Source organism: Oryzias melastigma, linkage group LG11 (genome assembly GCF_002922805.2).
Source record: "Oryzias melastigma strain HK-1 linkage group LG11, ASM292280v2, whole genome shotgun sequence".
NCBI classification, from domain to species: Eukaryota; Metazoa; Chordata; class Actinopteri; order Beloniformes; family Adrianichthyidae; genus Oryzias; species Oryzias melastigma.
The window spans coordinates 1,609,004-1,626,992 of NC_050522.1; the positions used below are offsets into that span (position 1 = coordinate 1,609,004).

The following is a 17,989-nucleotide window of genomic DNA, read 5'->3' on the forward strand; positions in this document are numbered from 1 at the left end:
CTGTAGAGAAAGAGCTCTTTCTGACCGTCTCTTAAAGCTCAACCACCAATAGTCTTTAGTGCAAACAGAAATGATAGAATAAAGAAAACTAGATCATCGTGAAAACCTTTCTAGGAAAATACATCCTAACATTCACGGTCCCTGTTGAAGTAAAAAGTCTCGTTTTCTGTCCTGAAAGAAAACTAATTTTAACTTGAAAAGTTACATCACCTGTGATAATAAATGTGTTTTGCTGATTGCTGAAGCAATTTACTTTATTCAGCTGAATAATGTTCTCAAAATGCTGAATGTTTTGATGCCAATATAGCAAAGATTTTAAAATTGGACAAAAACTTTAAAAGTTAAAGTTAATGTCCCACTATTTGTCACGCACCTAGGTGTGTGAAATTTGTTCTCCGCATTTGACCCATACCCTGGGGGAGCGGTGAGCTGCAGACACAGCCGCGCTCGGGAACCATTTGGTGGTTTAACCCCCCAGTCCAACTCCTTAGTGCTGAGTGCCAAGCAGGAAGGCACTGGGTCCCATTTTTAGAGTCTTTGGTATGACTCGGCCGGGATTTGAACCCACGACCTTCCAATCTCAGGGCGGACACTCTACCACAAGGCCACTGAGCTGGTGAAGTAAATAAAGTAAATAAAGTAATTGCATAGATCACTCTAGACTTACGGTCCATATCTCATCTCATTAAAAATTCGTATATAAGTCGCACTGGAGTATAAGTCGCAGGGACATTCAATCTATGAAAAAAACTGCGACTTATAGTCCGGAAAATACGGTAATTCTTTAACCTTTTTTTTTTTCTTTTTCACTTAATTGTATATATATTACTTTGTTTTGTTTTGTCCCTCATAGTATTTATTCACTATGCTATGACTGAATTTGCTTTGTTAATTGCATATTGATGAGTGGGGGAAAGTTGAGAGCTGTCGTGTGTGTATGTGTGTGAGAATGTGGATTTGTGTATTGATTATATACTTTGTATTTTTTTTTTATTTCTTTTTTTTACTTATTATTTTTTTTACTGTATTCTTGTTTCTTGATTACACTGTACTCCGTCATTATTTATTTACAATATCTGTTTTCATGAGGAACCCCTTGAAAACGAGATGTGACATCTCAAGGGGCTGATCTTCTTATTGTTTTTGAAATGTTAAAATAAATAAATTTAACTCTTCAATGATAGTTAAAACAAAAGTAAACTTCAAGTTGTTCCTAACTTTTATTATAGACTACTTCCAGTTTTAAATATTTAATGCCACATTTATTTAATAATGTCATATTATATACATTTATTTCAATTTGTCTCTTGTAGCCTACAACTGCCATAAAATAATTAAATATGTAAGGAAATATTTAAATGTGATTTTTAATGGCTACTTTAATATTTTAATGCCATATTTATTTAAGCATTTATTTATTGATTTCCACTTTTACTTATTTAATGCCAATTTTAAAAAATGACACATTTATTTAATAATTTAATGGTGTATATATTTATTTCATTAAGTCCCACTTAGTCCTCCTTATTAATAGACTACTTTTTGTTGAGGTATCCGAACAGACGGCTATTATTTAAAAATATGTTTTTCAAAATGTTATTTTATTTTATTTTATTACATTCCATGACTTTATACTGAAGCCAGTTCTTGTTTTCCCTGTTTCTGCTCCCCTCGATGCGCTCTGCACTCGGCTGCTTTTCCTTGCAGGTCAGCGGATCGATCGTCGGTCGAGCGGCGGCAGTCGCTGATGCAATTCTCTGACAGCTGCTCTCAGCCGGCTTCTCACATCCACGATTCACCGTCAGAAGGCCGTTTTTGAGGTAAAGTTTCATGTTTACCTAGAGATTGATGTAGTTCTGAGAGAAATTCGTCACAATTGAAAGTAGCTGAACCGGCTCGGTGACGTTAGCCGCACATGGTTTAGCTGCTAACTTGCGTCAAACTCGGGCGGTTCTATTCAGTCAGTCAGTCAGTCAGTCAGTCAGTCAGTCAGTCAGTCAGTCACCGTGTGGTTATTTCAGTGAACAAGCGCGTTATGTAAAAGCATTCGACATCTCTACGTTCGTTGTGACTGTGCCTCATAAGCGTAAACGCCGCAGGTTCTTCTGGAAGATGCGTTAGCTTCAGATCTGAATCCCCACTAACTAGTTAGACTTTGACTTTTGGGTGAGGTAAATCTAAACTCTCTAAAGGGATTCTTTGTAATCTCTGAAAAAGGACTTGGAGCCATCTTCCGGTCGGCGTCATGGCAGACCAGCTGAGTCCAGAGGAGAAGTTCGAGCTCATCACCAGGAACCTGCAGGTGCTGACGTGGTTCTGCAGAGGCCCAAACCTCCACGGAGCTCAGCCTCAGGACCGTCTGGCTGTTTGTGTTTCAGGAGGTTCTGGGGGAAGACAAGGTGAAGCAGATTCTTCAGGAGAGGGAGCTGAAGGTGTACTGGGGGACGGCCACCACCGGCAAACCTCACGTGGCTTACTTCGTCCCCATGTCCAAGATAGCAGATTTCCTCAGAGCCGGCTGTGAGGTGGATGCTTGTTGCCATGACGATCATTTACTCCAGTTAAAGCAGTCGGTCAGTCTGTGAACTGATGTCTTGTTATTCTTAGGTCACAATTCTGTTTGCAGACCTTCATGCTTATCTAGACAACATGAAGGCTCCCTGGGAGCTGCTGGAGCTCCGGGTCAAGTACTACGAACAGGTCATCAAGGCCATGTTGGAGAGCATCGGCGTTCCTCTGGAGAAACTGCGCTTTATCAAAGGAACGGACTTCCAGCTCAGCCGGTAATGTGAGCAGTCAGTCTGCACTCTGGCAGGTTAAATCTGTGCGGAGTGACTTCACCTGGAAGCGTGTTCACTCCTGGGTTTCTAGAGAATACACTCTGGACGTGTACCGCCTGTCTTCCATGGTGACGGAGCATGACGCCAAGAAGGCTGGAGCTGAGGTGGTCAAACAAGTGGAGCATCCTCTGCTGAGTGGTCTGCTGTACCCAGGACTGCAGGTAACAACGGGTCTAGAAATCCTGCAGCGTCCATGTTTGAGGCCATCAGTGAAAAAGTCTGATTTTGCTCTCAGGCTTTGGACGAGGAGTATCTGAAGGTGGACGCCCAGTTTGGAGGAGTGGACCAGAGGAAGATTTTCACTTTGGCAGAGAAGGTTGGTGTTACTGCTTCAGCGGCAGAAACCCACGGACTGCTGAAACCACAGAACAGGAAGTCCTGGTATCTGTATATGTGCTCGTTAAAAAGACTCACTAACTTTGTTTTTATGGAATATTGTTAAAAATAGTTCTGCTTGAGCTCTGAGTTCCAGCAGACCAACTTTACCTCCTGTGGTCAGACGTTAAGAGCAAAGACTCATGGGACTTTACGATGTTTAAAGCCTCTTAAATTATGTCTTTACTCCAATACTTATTTACAGTTGTTCAACAGCAATTCTGTTTTAAACAGATTATTTTAGCTCCTTATACAACCAATTTTTTGTGACGTTCCATCCACGTCGGGCTCTGCTGTCAAATGATTGGTTCATTAATTTGGTCACACCCACTGACTGTATCTGAAAACTGGACAGAGCGAGTGTGATGTCACCCTGTTTGCCTCCAGCTCCAACCTCATGAAGTCAATTCAATGTTTTGTCCATATAGAGCAAGACACTTTCAGGAAACACTGATTGGTCAGAGTTGGTCTGAGTCAACGTTTCTATGGCAACCACTGTCAACAAGGAGTGAGCTCGATGGCAGGCCAAACCCCGACCACTTTAAAGCCGGCTATGCAAAATCTGCCAAACATTAGATGTGGCGTCCAGCAGGCACCTACTTATACCGAGGCATCTGATTGGTCCGTTTATAACATGAATAACATGAACTACAGGCAAAATATCACGTAAAATAACATGATATTTTGCAGTAAAATGGTTATTCTGACAAATATGACTCAGCAAAGGCTGCTTATTCCTCTATAGAAGTCTGTGGGATTTTGATTTCTTGGAGCAGGTTCTTCCTGTTTGGAATGTCAGAGGGGAGGAGCCACTCAGTCCAGTTGTCAAAACAGTCAATGGTCACACCTCTTACATTGTCATTTATTTGGTCTATCTCAGCCGTCTGCAACGTGAGGCTCCAGAGCCAGGTGAGGCTCTTTTACTCAACTATTGTGGCTCACTGGTTGAAGAAAAATATAATAACAGTACTTTTTAAAAGTGCTAAATTAGCATCGATTTAATTTAGATTAGCCAAGTTTATACATTTATGGCTGAGGCGCACCTAGGAGCAAAGATAAGCCCGGTTATGACTTCCCCGCTGAATTCACACGAAAAAGTCACCAAAGACCAACGGTATAACAAGAGAAAATGTCTTTTTTGTCTTATGTTGTTAGACACCTTTAAAAGGAGTGCATTAGCTCCACTCTGGCACATGGTGCCTTTTATTTTGAAAGGACTTCATACGAACTTCTGTCAAAAGTAAAAAAAAAGAAAAATTCATTTCAATTCTAATTTTTTGAAAAATCCCTGTATCTCTTTATATTTTACTTTTATTCAATCAAAAAAAATCACATTTATTATAAAAGTAGCAAAGCAAAGCAGTATCACATTTGATCAGAAAGAAAAAGGCTCTATTGCTGCTAAAGGTTGCAGACCCCTGGTCTATAGCAGTAAGACGTGGAGGGGAACATCCTCTGGTGCACAGAAACGCAGGCTGGTGGAGATCAACTTTGGATGTGAAATGTTCTGTTAAAGTCAAAATCAACTTTAATTACAATTCATCTTTATTTATCAATCCAGTAATGTGAAGGTAAAACCCATAAAAAGACTCTTGGTTTGAACAAAGAAAAATCTTCACTGATGTGTTTTTCTCCTAAAAACAACAAGCATCCACAGCTGCTCGCTAGAAACGTGTTTTACAGTTGAAAACTTCTATTAGCTCTTGAAGGGATGGTTGCTTGTAATTGCTTAATTTCAATGATGTGATGCTCTGCTGCCACCCTGTGGTCTGCTTGGTGTTTTACAGCCTGAGATTTCTCACATTTACAGTTTTTTACTTCCTTATTAACCCTTTAACACCTGAGGTGTCACCGGTGACGCTTAAACACAAAATATTTAATATATGTAACTTTTCAACCGTTAACAAAATAATTCCAGTAGATTGTGAAGGAGAAAAGCAGCTCGATGAGACAGTAAATCAAAGAACATAAACAGTGGAGCTTCATTGTTACAGGGTTAAAACAAGTAAATATAATTAAATCTTGAGTGGTGGGAGAATAATAATTGCAGTTATACTCAAAAGCATAAACTCAGTTTTAGAGTTTAGTGAATCTATTACCTGAGATCTTTCATCTAATCTCACACTTTAGCAAACCCAATGTTTCTTCATGTTTAATCCAGATTATTGTTGAGATCTGTGCAGAGAGGATTACACAAAGATGCTAGAAGCTGTTGAATCTTTGTCCTCCACAGTACCTGCCCTCTCTGGGTTATGTGAAGCGGGCTCACCTCATGAACCCGATGGTCCCGGGGCTGACGGGGGCCAAGATGAGCTCATCAGAAGAGGTCAGTTTGTGCATCTTTTTCAAGGAGGTCAGATGTGGATTGTTGTGCTCAGAGTGGACTGGTGTCTGCAGGAGTCAAAGATCGATCTGCTGGACTCCAAAGAAGACGTGAAGAAGAAGCTGAAGAAAGCCTTCTGCGAGCCGGGGAACATCCAGAACAACGGCGTCCTCTCGTTTGTCAAACATGTCCTCTTCCCTCTGCGTGGAGGTACAGAAGCCCCTCCCCTTGTTTCCACCTCCAACGGTGAACTTCCTGAATGAAGAGCTGGATGGTTTGGTTTCAGAGTTCAGCATCAAACGGGATCCTAAGTGGGGCGGAGACAAAACTTACTCAGTGTTTGAAGAGGTGGAGAAGGACTTTGCTGAAGAGGTGAGCGTGTCTGTCATCAGAAGAAGCTTCTGTTCACACTCGGCTCTGAGCATTGTGGTGTCTCACTTTAGATGATTCACCCAGGAGACCTGAAGGCCTCAGTGGAAGCTGCTCTGAATCAGCTCCTGGAGCCCATCAGGAAGAAGTTCCAGTCTCCTGAACTTCGCAAGCTCACCAACTCTGCATACCCCGACCCCTCCAAGACCAGTCAGAGCTCCAGTCTGTAGCTTTGATGGAGACCAGGAGATGAGTTGGAGTTTGACTCATTGTTGTTGTTTAGAAACGGGAGGAAAAGGAGCCAAAGCATCAGCAGGAGGAGGAGAGGATGACGAGCTGGTCCCCTCCAGACTGGACATCAGAGTGGGGAAGATCCTCAGTGTGGAGAAGGTCAGGAATGAGAGAGTCTTCCTGAAATGAAGCTTTTTGTCTGACTTGACTCTGTTGGGTCGTCAGCATCCAGACGCAGACTCTCTGTTCCTGGAGAAGATTGATGTTGGAGAGCCAGAGCCGAGGACCGTCGTCAGCGGGCTGGTGGCCTACGTTTCCCAGCAGGACCTGCAGGACCGGACGGTGGTGCTCCTGTGCAACCTGAAACCTCAGAAGATGCGGGGCATCGAGTCCCAGGCCATGCTGCTGTGTTCCTCAGTGTGAGTGTCTGCTGCTCTCTCCTCCGGCCTTCACATAGCTCTGTCTCCTGACTCGCTCGTTGGGTTTCAGAGAAGGGGAACCCCGGAGGGTAGAGCCTCTGGATCCTCCAGAGGGTTCATCTCCAGGGGAACGGGTTTTTGTGGAAGGATATGAGACGGGGAAACCAGACGACAGGCTTAACCCCAAGAAGAAAGTGTGGGAGAAGCTACAGGTATGTCCCAGCAGCTTCCACAGATCTGCTGCTATGGAGGTAAAGCGGCAGAGGAGACTTAGGTCCTTCAGAGCTCCCAGCTCCTCAAGAGTTTTTTAAAGGAGTAGAACGATTCATTGTGCGATTGCTTAGTAAGCAATAATTATTATTAACTTTTAATGTATTTTTTAATGTTATTATCTTTCTGCTGTTTTTGTTGGAGATATGGTAACCAGGTAATTTCCCCCTTTTGGGATCAATAAAGTTCTGTTGTTTTCTAAAGTGGAAACTGTTGTACCGCAGGTGGACCTGAAGGTCTCAGACCAGTGTGTCGCTCAGTGGAAAGACAAGAAGCTGATGACCAAACTGGGACAGATCACATGTAAGACACTGAAAGGAGGCAACATCAGCTAAAAGCCTGCTCACTGCAAACCGCTCCTCATCCATCCACAAATCGCCATGGCAACAAGGAGAAGCCTCACCTGAAAGCTAACGGGTGATCCGACTTCCATCCTAGGGCTGTGACAGGAATGTCAGACGGTTGTTTGTACATCTGATCAAAACGTCCTAATTCATCTGTAATCTGCAATAAACTCTGTCTGATTGAATCTGTTGGCGCCGCATTTAAAACACAGAAAACATTTAATACACTTAGATTTTATTTATAGAAATAACTGTACATAGTCAGAACTCAAAGGATTTCCCATCCATTATAAAGTCTTTACTTCACTCACCTGGGATTCAGCTGCAGTCAAGATTTTTGTGCAAACACGTAAGACCTGGATTTACATGAAAAAGCTGGAGTCAAAAGTTTTAGACGTGATTTAAAACCTCACAGCAACCACTCCAGTGTGTCAGCGTCTGTCAGCACACTCACAGTGAGAGGAGGGATAGAAGCCACATAATAAATAGAAAACTGCTCCAAACATTCATCAGAATCTGATGTTATAAGAGCTACTTTAACAAGATTTTTTCTTTTTGGTCAAGTATTAATAATTTGTTGCTTTACAAATGCAGCATCCCTTTGTTTTAACAGTGAAAAGCAGGACTGACAGGAAATGTCGTCACAGGAAGCAGGATGATCCAATAAAGCTGCATTTACCTGTCAGAGTTATTCAGCATTAAATGACGGATGAACTGTAACGACCATGAGATTCACTTTCTTCTACCTTATTTTACCTGCAGGAGGCGATCTCGCTTAAGCCAAACATGCAGCCATTCCACACCACCCTGAGGGCCCTAACAAGACATAAGCTACGCTTTAGAAAAATACTCTGTAGAATCTGAGAGGGATAGTTTGATCACTTTTGCATAAATCTTTAGAAAGGCCATTGCAGGCTAAGGCTTCTGGAAAGAAAACTGGGCCTCGTGTCTCTCAGTCAGGTGTCCCTTTGCTTGGTTGAAGTCCTCCAGGTTCCTCTTGAGAGCCAGGATGCTGATGTTTCTCTTTCAGAACAGTGTCTCGATTGTGTCCGCCGTCACTCTTGTTGCTGGGGGCAGAAGACATCAGTTTGGGGTGAGACACTGCAGGCATATATTTGGATCAAAGTTGGATTCTGCTGGACAAAAACCCAAAGTTGTTCTTTCAAGGCAACAATAAACTGCTTTGCTGTCCAAATTCAGGCTTCTGCAGACATTACCATTATGCTGTCCTCTCAAAAATAAACACTGTGTCAAGTTTTCATTTATGTAAACACTGAATCAGCCGAAAGTTCTCAAACTCAGCTGCTGTTTGTTGGAACTGAGGTCACTTTTTTCCCTTAACCAAGCAAATACCTGACTAGTGTGTCCATGACATGAACCAGCTTCAGTCAGAGAAACCTGCTTTGTGTGCCTCACGTTAATGACACTCTGCCAGCTCTGACAGGTGGGGATTTGTGGTGGTATCCACTGTTAGCTACCACTCTGGACTGAGGTCAGCTCGCTGTAACTAAATGCTAATTTTTAGCATGTGTGGGAAGTTAAAAGACCTCAAAGAATGAACAACTCCAAGGAAAATTGTGTTTTTAACATTTTCTTGTTGCATTTTTCTCATGATGGAGGACATGTATAAAGAAAATTAAAGGGTAACCAAACAGGGAAATTGGAAGCTGCCTCCACCCACAGTGAAAATCCAGTCAGAGGGGCGGAGCTGGGGAACAGGACTGTTATCATTACTGGAGCTGCAGATCATGATGTGAGACTTCTGAAACTTACATGGTTTGACCAATCGCAGAATTCAACTCTAATACCTCGACTAAACCTGTAGGGGGCAGCACACAGACGCTTTTTGACATATTTTCAAGAATTAATCAATTTTATTTGAATTTATCAAATATTTGTTGATTACCAACAAACAGCACTTTGAAACTCCCATTTATAGAGGTCAACAGACAAAAAAGTTGATTTAGGGTTTGGTTACCCTTTAAAGTCAAAGTTTTATTTCTGAGTATTTTTAACTCATTCTGATCATCCACTAATAGACAAATGGATCCATGAATGTCATGTTTTCCTCATTTGAGCTGAAATCTAGATTAAAACTGCGCGACTGGATAGCTCTGATATTGCTCGCCATTGTTGTTGCTCCACTAATGTTAGGTTGGGGTTGTTAGGGGCTGTAAGCTAGTGGGAGAGCATGCACACAGATGGGTGACGGGAAGTGAGGTGGGCTTACTCTACATCATCTGTCCTGCCCACAACTGAGAGGGAAATTTCTAATGAACTCCTGCTGCTCTGCAGAAACTATTGTTTTATTATTTGGGCAAAAAATGACAAAATCCTAATTACTAGACCACTGAGAACACTGAGAATACATCAAAGATAATTTAAAATAAATCAATGATGGTCAAAAATCAAGATGATTGGAGTGAGTCTTTAATTCACAGACCTTCAAAGAAACTTCAGCTCGTAAACTTCAGCACTGTTCTCGGGCAGCTTCAGGTTTAAAGAGTAGCCAAACCCTAAATCAAATGTTTGTCTGTTGACCTCTATAAATGGGGCTTTAAAAATGCTGTCTTTTTCATTGTTACATTTTGATTGGTTTATTTCAAGCACAGATTGTGAAAAATACAGAACAAAAGACACAAATATTTCAAATTCATTGCAGAAATAATCAAATGCATTGGTTAGAAAATAGAAAACATACAAACAAAATCAAAACACATGTATGTCACATTAGGTTCACTAATTCTTGTAATTATTAACTAAAGTCCAGCAGAGCTTGACTGATTGCTTGGAAAAGAGAGGGAAGTAGCAAACATATATATACTCACGCTTACTTACTTATTTCATTTTACAGTTTTGCATAGTTATGTAATCAGGTTCTGATCAGATCAAATGCAAGTTGTTTTTTTTTAATTAAAATAAACTTGCTTAATTCTTGAAAATATAGTCAGAAACCGACTGTGTGCTGCCCTCTACAGGTTGAATCGAGGTATTACATTTGAATTTCATGTTTAGTCAAACCATTTCAGAAGTCTCACATCATGATCTGCAGCTCCAGTAGGGTTGGGCACCGATGGGTTCTGATGCGGTTCCGGTGCTACCGCGGTTCTTTTGTTTCGGTTTCGGTTCCCTTTCGCTGCTTATTGCGGTACTTCAGTAATAAAAAATAAGGCCTTCATCTTCCTAAATCCAAAGCAGAACGGCTTCAAACAAGCGCAGACTCCCTCCTGCCGTGCAGCTGTGCGCACATAATATAAAGCATAATATAAAACTCCGTCTTAAATAAACTTAAACCTCCTTGAAATTTTAGCCTGACATTTTATTAAATTAAATCAGGAATGTGGCATTTATTTGCAGTTGTTTTTGGGCAAAAGCAATATTTTATTTCAATAAAATAAGGCGGAAGATAAATGTCAATCACACGGCTGCAAAGCGCAGCAGATGATGACGACCCGCTGTGGTGGTGGGCGGAGCCGAGCCGAGCTTTCTGCTATTAGCAGCCCAACAAGGAGGAAACGATTCATTGTTTCATTTTGGGATGGGGCTCCAGCGTTGTTTAAAAATTGCGGAAACTCCACTATTCACAGCGAAAGTCCCGCCCACCGACGTTGCGGAAGCCGACCATCTCGGCGGTTTTATATGAGCCCGCCCACGAACACAAGAAAGTAAATAGATAATCTGAATTGTAAAGAATCAGAAGGGAGTACAAGTGATTGACATGTCCACAGACAAATGAAACTTCAATGAAATTTGGAACCGAAATCCGGCACCGTTTGCAGCCGCATCTTTCGGTTTCGGTAGAACCGCGCAAATCATAACGGTTCCTACTTGGAACCGAACTTCGGTGCCCAACCCTAAGCTCCAGTAATGAAAACAGTCCTGTTCCCCAGCCCCGCCCCTCTGACTGGATTTTCACATTTCAGCTGCGGGTGGAGTCAGCCTCCAACTTCCCTGTTTGGTTACCCTTTAAGATGAAGGTACTTACTTGTTGCAGGAAGTGATGCTCCAGTCGGGCTTAGCACTCTTCCTGCTCCTCCGTTTCCTTCTACCCTGATTTGGACCTTTTCTGTACAGCTGTTGGGGATGTGGGAGGGGCTTGTGCTGCCGTGTGCTGGTTTCTTGGCTACTGGTGGAGGAACTTTGTCACCCTTAATGCTGCCATTTAGGAACGCCTTTGGGTGGCCGGACTTCTGCTTGAACTCCGCTGCCAAGCTCTGCGTCAGGACTGCCTGAGGCTCTGTGGAGGTCTCTATGATGACTTTTTTTGTGCTCTTGGAGAATATGAAGCTGGCGGTGGAGGCTGTGGACTTGCGCATGTCACACCCCTCAGGTGATTTCAGAGCCTGAATGCTTCTCTCACTGACACAGAATGAAGGAGGTGATCTGACTTTGCAGGAAAGGCCGTCGTTTGAGGACATGGCTGCAGTTTTCATCCGTACGGCTTCCTGGAGACGAGTCGAAGGAGAGCTTGCCGTCACGGAGGAAACACTAACAGCTGGAGGGGAAGATTTCAGTGACAAAGACTTGCGGATGGGCTTTTGAGGAATGTTTTGCGGGCCAGTACATTTCTCCTGAATGGGAGACCCTGCAGTTGTGGACTTATCCTCAGATGGAGCTTGCACCTGATCTTCAGTCACACTGACAGATCTGAGGCGAACCATCTGCAGCAGGGAGGGAGTGACAAGTGGTATATTGGCGTCCTCTTTAGGGATTGGTATACTTTTGTGGCGTGAGAGGAGCTCCTTGCTCCTGGTATCTCTATATCCTCCACTGGATTGCCTTCTGAAAATAACTCCATGGGTTAAATTGTCAGTCGGAGGCTGGGGCACTGCTGACACAGCAGATTCATCCCACTGCTGAGAATTGACTTGAGTATCAGTGGGAGTCTGATTCTCGGTTTTTGGAGACATTAACTCATGACTCACTGAGGGGACTGACTCTGTGCTTCCTGCTTTTGTGATAGGAGATGCAAGAGGGAATTCCAGCAGTGGTGGTGAGACTGCAGCTGTCGGAGATGAATTGTCTCGTGCTGATGGGGAGAAGACCTCCCTGGCAGATTGTAAAGGTTCCACAGCAGCCTGTGGTTTGCTGTCAGTCACGGCTGGTCGTAAAACACTGTCCAGCACATCTGCCACCACGTCTGTGAGGACTGGTGGGGGAGGAGGAGGGAAATCTACCTCCTCCCCTCCGTCAAAGACAGACTCGGCTTCAAGAGGAGGTGGAGGAGGTGGCCAAGAAGAATCCACAACGGAGAACTCATCCTGGAGCTCCTGTGATTCTTTTGTTGGTACGAATGGGGGTGTTTTCCTTAATGCAGGGGGTGTAGGGTGGTAGGGTGGAGGCGGGGTAGGTGGTGGTGAGGTCTTACTTATATTGGGAAGCTCCACTGAAAGAGTTTGAACTGTTGGCTTGTTATCCTTGTCTCTGGTTTGGGCTGAAGCTGTCACCGGGCTTTGGGAAGATGCTGTCGAGACACTGCTGCTTCCTTCCCCACAATGCACCACAAACGACAGCTCTGTTTCCTGTCTGTGCGGCATGACCAGAGGTTTCTTCATCACAGGAGGAGGTTCTTTCCATGTTTGTGGTTCCTTCAGAACAGGACTACAAGCTTTTCCTGCTTGAGTGTCGTCATCAGTTTTTCCTGTACCTGGACATTCCCCTCGTACCTGCTCCTCGATGGCGCCTTGAAGATTTCTTACAAACAAGGAATCCAGATTTGCTTCGTTCATAGATACTTCCAACACATGTTTTTCTGTGTTTGTCTGCTTCTCGTGCATGACTTGTCCCGTTCTCATACTTTCTGCTTCTTCAGCATTTTGCTCTGGTGCTAGTATCTGGGCTAGTCTGTTGACATTGGGACCTGGCCCACAGAGGAGGTCTACAGAGTGTCTGTTGTGGGCCCATGTTTCTGGAGGAGGAGCACTTGGCGCTCTAACTTTAGGAGGTGGTGGGATGTTCAACAGTGCTTTGATATCTCCTCTAAAGCTTGATAGACTGTTGGTACACTCAGGTTCTTTTGCAGGAACACTTGATCCCTGAGGCACATGCAGACTGTTCATAGAAGCTTCTGGATTAACAAGCTCAGATGTACCTGATGATAAAGAGGTGAGCGAGGAAGACGGGGAGGCTCCTGAAGATGATGCTCCAGACGTAGATCTCTCTGGCTTGGTTGGCTTCCTCTTCTGGTCTTCTGGGGAGGGGGGGCAGATTCCTTTGGGGGAAAGGGTTGGCGTGCCACTCTGGCTGGAGTAACCACTGGATGGGGACATTGTCCGTTCAAATTTCTCCCCGTCTACAGGTGTTTTCTGTGAGGAGGAGGAGCTGGATTCTAGCGGTGGCTCTCCTGCCTGGTTAGAGGAGGTTAGAACGGGTTTCAGAGAGGTGGAGGAAGAGTCTTCAGAACTGAAATCAACAGAGGTTGATGCAGTTGGAAGCATCACTGCATTCTCTGTAGTTTCTGTCTTTGCAGTGTCTTCTGTTACAGTATTGTCTGAGGAGGATTTCACTTCAGGGGGAGCAGTATTGCTTATGTTTATGTCTACAACAATTCTGGAGTTCTTTCTGATTTTATTCTGATGCAGAGAGTTTGTCCTCCGCGGCGGTGCTGGTGGTTGCTTGGTTTTCATTATTGAAAGACTTCGAGTGAAGCTACGTTTGGGGTTACCTGGTTCTTCTGGAACTGTTGGCTCTTTTGACCCACACTCTGACCCTATTTCTGCAGCCCTCCCGCCATTGCTGCCAGGACTGTCAGCAACATCAACAGGGCTGTGGGGTTGAGAAAAGTCTTGGTTCTCACAGGGCAGAGCCTGGTTTTCCTGCCCACTCAGACCTGAGGACTTTGCAGTAATCGTCTGTGAAGATTGTGACTCGCTCCAGTTGGACCCTGATGTTGACAGTGGCAATAGTGCGGAGTCATGAGAAGTGTCGGGTTGGGAACATTTGCCATCTGAACTCCTGGAGACCGTAGGACTGACTGATGGGCCTCCAGACGTCAGAGAGTTTTTGCTTACGGGGCAAACACCGCCGTCATGATTGACACTGCTGCCACAGGTCCGGCTGCAGCAGCGGTCAATCTCAATGACTTCAATAGAAGCTGGCAAGACAGCATTAGGGATGATTGTGGATAAGTAAGTGGCCTGAGGGGAAATGGACATCACAGGACCCTAAAAAGAAACAAAATATTAGATGTAACAGCTTAGAGGTCCACTTTCAACATCAAATACTGATAAGAGAGTTGTAAATGATGTCTGAAATTTCTGGCATTTTACCTGAGGCTCGTGGAGGAAATTCAAGATTGAAGGAGAGATTGAAAAGGAAGACGGCATGCCAGGAACTGCAACAGACTTAGGCCTCAAGTTGGATGTTCGACAGAGTTGGGAGTCAAAGCTTTGGTGGTTGATTGGCTGATCATCTTGATGGACTTCCTCAGTAGTTCTTCTCATCCTTTCATTTTGTCTGGATGTCTGTTTATGAACCAAAACAATCGGCATGAAAAGAGTGTTACGATGAACACTTCAGAACCATGCAGGCTTGAAATTGGGTCGTGGCATCTGGACTTCATGTTTTCTGCTCTTGACATCAAGAACAGAAAACATGAAGTCCAGAAGAATCGACTTATCTTCAGAAGTATGGCACATGGATGAATAAGAATCTTTGTCTAACTGCTGTGCAGCTTCTACCTCCAGCTCTGAAAGGTGCACTCTGGCTCCTTCCTTCTTCGCAGCTGGAGTTCCCCCATCAACCGTTGGGATGATCACCACACTCGATTGATCCTGGTTTCCTTCACTTGGGAGTAGAGTTGAACCAAGTGGCTGGAAGGTGGAGCCTCTGGTCTGAGCTGTAGGGAAGGATGGAAACCCTCAGTGACACACTTACATCAAAATGTGTCACTTAGCCATGCATCTGGACAGACCTAGTTCTTTATGGACCTGCTGGGGGATCCCCATGATGGTGGTCCTCCTGACTCTCTTCTTGCTGACATCTAATCTTTTCACTGGACTTGAAGGTTTGAATGTAGAACCTGAAAGACAAAGGAAAGCCTTCTTTGGTAGAGCGGTCGGCCTCTGATTGAAAGGTTTCAGGTGTGGTTCCCGTTTTTCCTGTCTGTGTTTCAAAGTGTTCTTGGCTCAGACACTGAACCTCACATTGTTCTTGGTGAGTACAGGTTAGCACCTAGCATAGCAGCAGACACAGCGTGTGAAAGAGACTGTGACTGTGAAGCTCCTTAGACCTAAATCAAGGTAGAGAAGTGCTGTGGAAGTGTACGGCTTTGACTTTCTGCCACAAAATAAATAAAGAAATAATAAAAACGTATGTGGTAGCTTGTTTTAGGTAAAAGCTCCATAGAGTTAACTGATACTCTCTGATACTCAACTACACAGAGGAATCAGGGAAGCTTAGTCCTTAGCAACCTGTACTGAAGAACAAGGAAACAGGAACCAGGAAACTGGCAAAGTCATTGATGTCATTATTTCGTTCTTTCATTTCTGTCTTTGTGCAAATATCAACCCAGCATATTTCAAATTTGTTATAAATATCTTTTCTTTAACATTTACTGGGCTGCTATGAACAGTATTCTAATTTCTAACTAATCTCGACATTAAAAACCAAAGCTGTGTATCTGAGGAGTAAAGTGAGCCTCATTTTTATCTGAAATGTTAGTGAAGTATTTCCTAGAGATATATGAAACATATATTTTATTTTTAAATTGAAAGTCAAAGACAGAGCTTAGATTTTTATTTGAAACTGCTGATCATCTGTAACTTGTTCAATCAACTTGTTCTTTTGAGATGAAAATGTTCTGGTGAAATGACGTGTAATAATACCATACTTTAATCCAAATGACTCATCTGTGTAGAATTTATATTAATACCGTAATATATTTTGTTCTGTAAACCGATTTTCCTGCAGTCAAACCTGTAAGCTGCATGAAATGTGGATGTGTCTGTCTCAGGAGTGTCATCAGGACTGCAGCCATGCTCCCTGATGCCAGCCCCCCCCATCACATCCTCCATCTTTGAGCTGTGACGTGCAGACAGCCGCAGCGCTGCCTTCAGATGTTCAGAACTTTTCAAAAGCCAGAGAGTGAAATCCTGGGCTCTGCGTGAGGCGACACGTCAACCTCGTCCTCCTTTGATTTCTCATCAGAGCTGCAGAGACTCAGGGTTGCTGCGAGCGACTCTTGCATATTAAATCCTTTCTCTGCATGAAGGTGAAAACTCAGAACCACATTTGTAACTGCTCTGCTCGGTCTTTTTCTTGGACTTCTCGTCACCGCAGAGCAGAAGTCTACCTTTGTGAGTCAGCGTCTGCTGAGCCAGCACATCAGAGGTCTGGTCAGGACTCCTGGTGTTGGATCTGGACTCTGGAGAACTGATGTCCTGCTCCACACAGAGCGTCTCAGAGGTCTGCGGGGTTGCACACAAAAGCATTAGCTGGTATCTCCAAGCTTCAGGAAGCAGACCACTTTTAGGACACTCACAGCAATGCTTTCATCATCAGGAATGTTGGCTCCATTTCTGTTCTCTGTGGGAATAAAACGCAGCGTAAAAAATGAAAACGTTTTCAACAAGCGTTCTGTTTCTGAGAGTTTCTGACAGGTTCTGACCTTGCTGCTGCTGGATCTTGAGGCCTTCCTGAGCTTCAGAATGGAGGTCTTCCAGGTACTGAGGCCTACTGGCCTCGATGAAAACATTCTCCTGGTAGTGCTGAGAGGCTCTGTAGTGCACGGCCAGCCTCTTCTGGTCTTCATTTCCCTTCGGGCCAGCTGGAAGTACAACCGAGAGGGGAAAAAAGGCAAAGGAGGCTTAATGAAAGTGCTTGAACTTTAGGAATAACAGTGTGACTTCATGTTTGAGACATATTTCAAAGGACAATAACTGAAGCCAAGTCAGTTTACCGGGAAACCACAAGGTGGCTTCTTACATGTGCAAGTTGGGTCGTGTTTTCTCAAAAGTAAAATAGACCTTAAATCAGGGGTCTGCAACCGTTAAAGCTAGAAGAGCCAAATCCAGCCAGAGCTGCAAGTCCCACGTCAGCATTGAGAAAATACCTTCTATTTAAATCTTATCAAGCCCTTCATTTATGAAATGGAGACTTTTAGGTATGTACAATTATCTATTTATAACAAATGTATTATTTTCTTTGCATAATAATTTGAACTTCTTTTACTTTTTACAGCAACACAAAGTTCCTTTCAAAATAAAATCCACCGTGTCAAGTAACATCTGCTATTTGTTTTAATTAAAAATGCTATAAAATAAAATATGACATTTTTTTTTTTTTTATATAAAAATGACTTCAGTGGGTCTTCAGTGTTTTCTTTGTCTACTATCAGTCATAAACATCTCAACATTGATATGTAATCAACACCATGGAAAAACCCTGAATTAACAAATGAACCGACACGAGGTTGACCCGTACCGGTTCTGTGGGGGTTTGGGTTCTCCAGGTCATGGAGAAGTGCATCTTAAAGGGAGTGCACTGTCTTGCAGTTCCCTTGACGCTCGTGTGACCACCTTAAGAGACACAGTGAAAATGGAACAAACCATTGCTGTGTGTGTGGTAAGACACTCTAGAGCACATGTGTCAAAGTCAAGGCCCGGGGGCCGGATCCGGCCCTCCAGGTAATTCTATCCGGCCCTCCAGATCGTTTTATTTTATTGTTATTAATGACCTGATGTTATCTTGTGCTTATGTCTAACTTATATAATTTTGACAAAATATATTTTTATGTAGAGTAAAATATTGAAAGTTATTTCAGGTTTAAGTTGATTTATTCTGGAATAATATTCCTGCATTTTAATTAGTCATAATTAT

At 43.5% G+C, this 17,989-nt stretch overlaps 2 protein-coding genes across 4 annotated transcripts in view; one reads left to right on the forward strand and one right to left on the reverse strand.

Moving 5' to 3' along the window:
* Window positions 1-1,665: 1,665 nt before the first annotated feature.
* On the forward strand, window positions 1,666-7,356 carry yars1 (tyrosyl-tRNA synthetase 1). Its single transcript, XM_024257864.2, has 14 exons — window positions 1,666-1,820; window positions 2,218-2,302; window positions 2,379-2,525; window positions 2,608-2,783; window positions 2,872-3,001; window positions 3,076-3,156; window positions 5,449-5,541; window positions 5,613-5,748; window positions 5,825-5,910; window positions 5,982-6,117; window positions 6,191-6,297; window positions 6,364-6,557; window positions 6,628-6,769; window positions 7,052-7,356. Exons 2-14 carry the CDS (start codon window positions 2,246-2,248, stop codon window positions 7,160-7,162), a joined length of 1,596 nt encoding a protein of 531 aa, XP_024113632.1. The 5' UTR covers window positions 1,666-1,820; window positions 2,218-2,245; the 3' UTR covers window positions 7,163-7,356.
* Window positions 7,357-7,389: 33 nt separating this feature from the next.
* kiaa1522 (KIAA1522 ortholog) overlaps window positions 7,390-17,989 on the reverse strand; it is a 45,436-nt gene continuing 34,836 nt past the window's right edge. For all 3 annotated transcript variants that reach the window (XM_024257861.2, XM_024257862.2, XM_024257863.1), the window contains 8 exons: window positions 16,779-16,937; window positions 16,653-16,696; window positions 16,464-16,578; window positions 15,084-15,191; window positions 14,851-15,008; window positions 14,440-14,634; window positions 11,157-14,334; window positions 7,390-8,238 (listed from right to left, as the gene is read on the reverse strand). In XM_024257861.2, coding sequence (XP_024113629.1) covers window positions 8,198-8,238; window positions 11,157-14,334; window positions 14,440-14,634; window positions 14,851-15,008; window positions 15,084-15,191; window positions 16,464-16,578; window positions 16,653-16,696; window positions 16,779-16,937 — 3,998 coding nt within the window. In that variant the 3' untranslated portion in view covers window positions 7,390-8,197. The remainder of the gene's footprint in view (window positions 8,239-11,156; window positions 14,335-14,439; window positions 14,635-14,850; window positions 15,009-15,083; window positions 15,192-16,463; window positions 16,579-16,652; window positions 16,697-16,778; window positions 16,938-17,989) is intronic.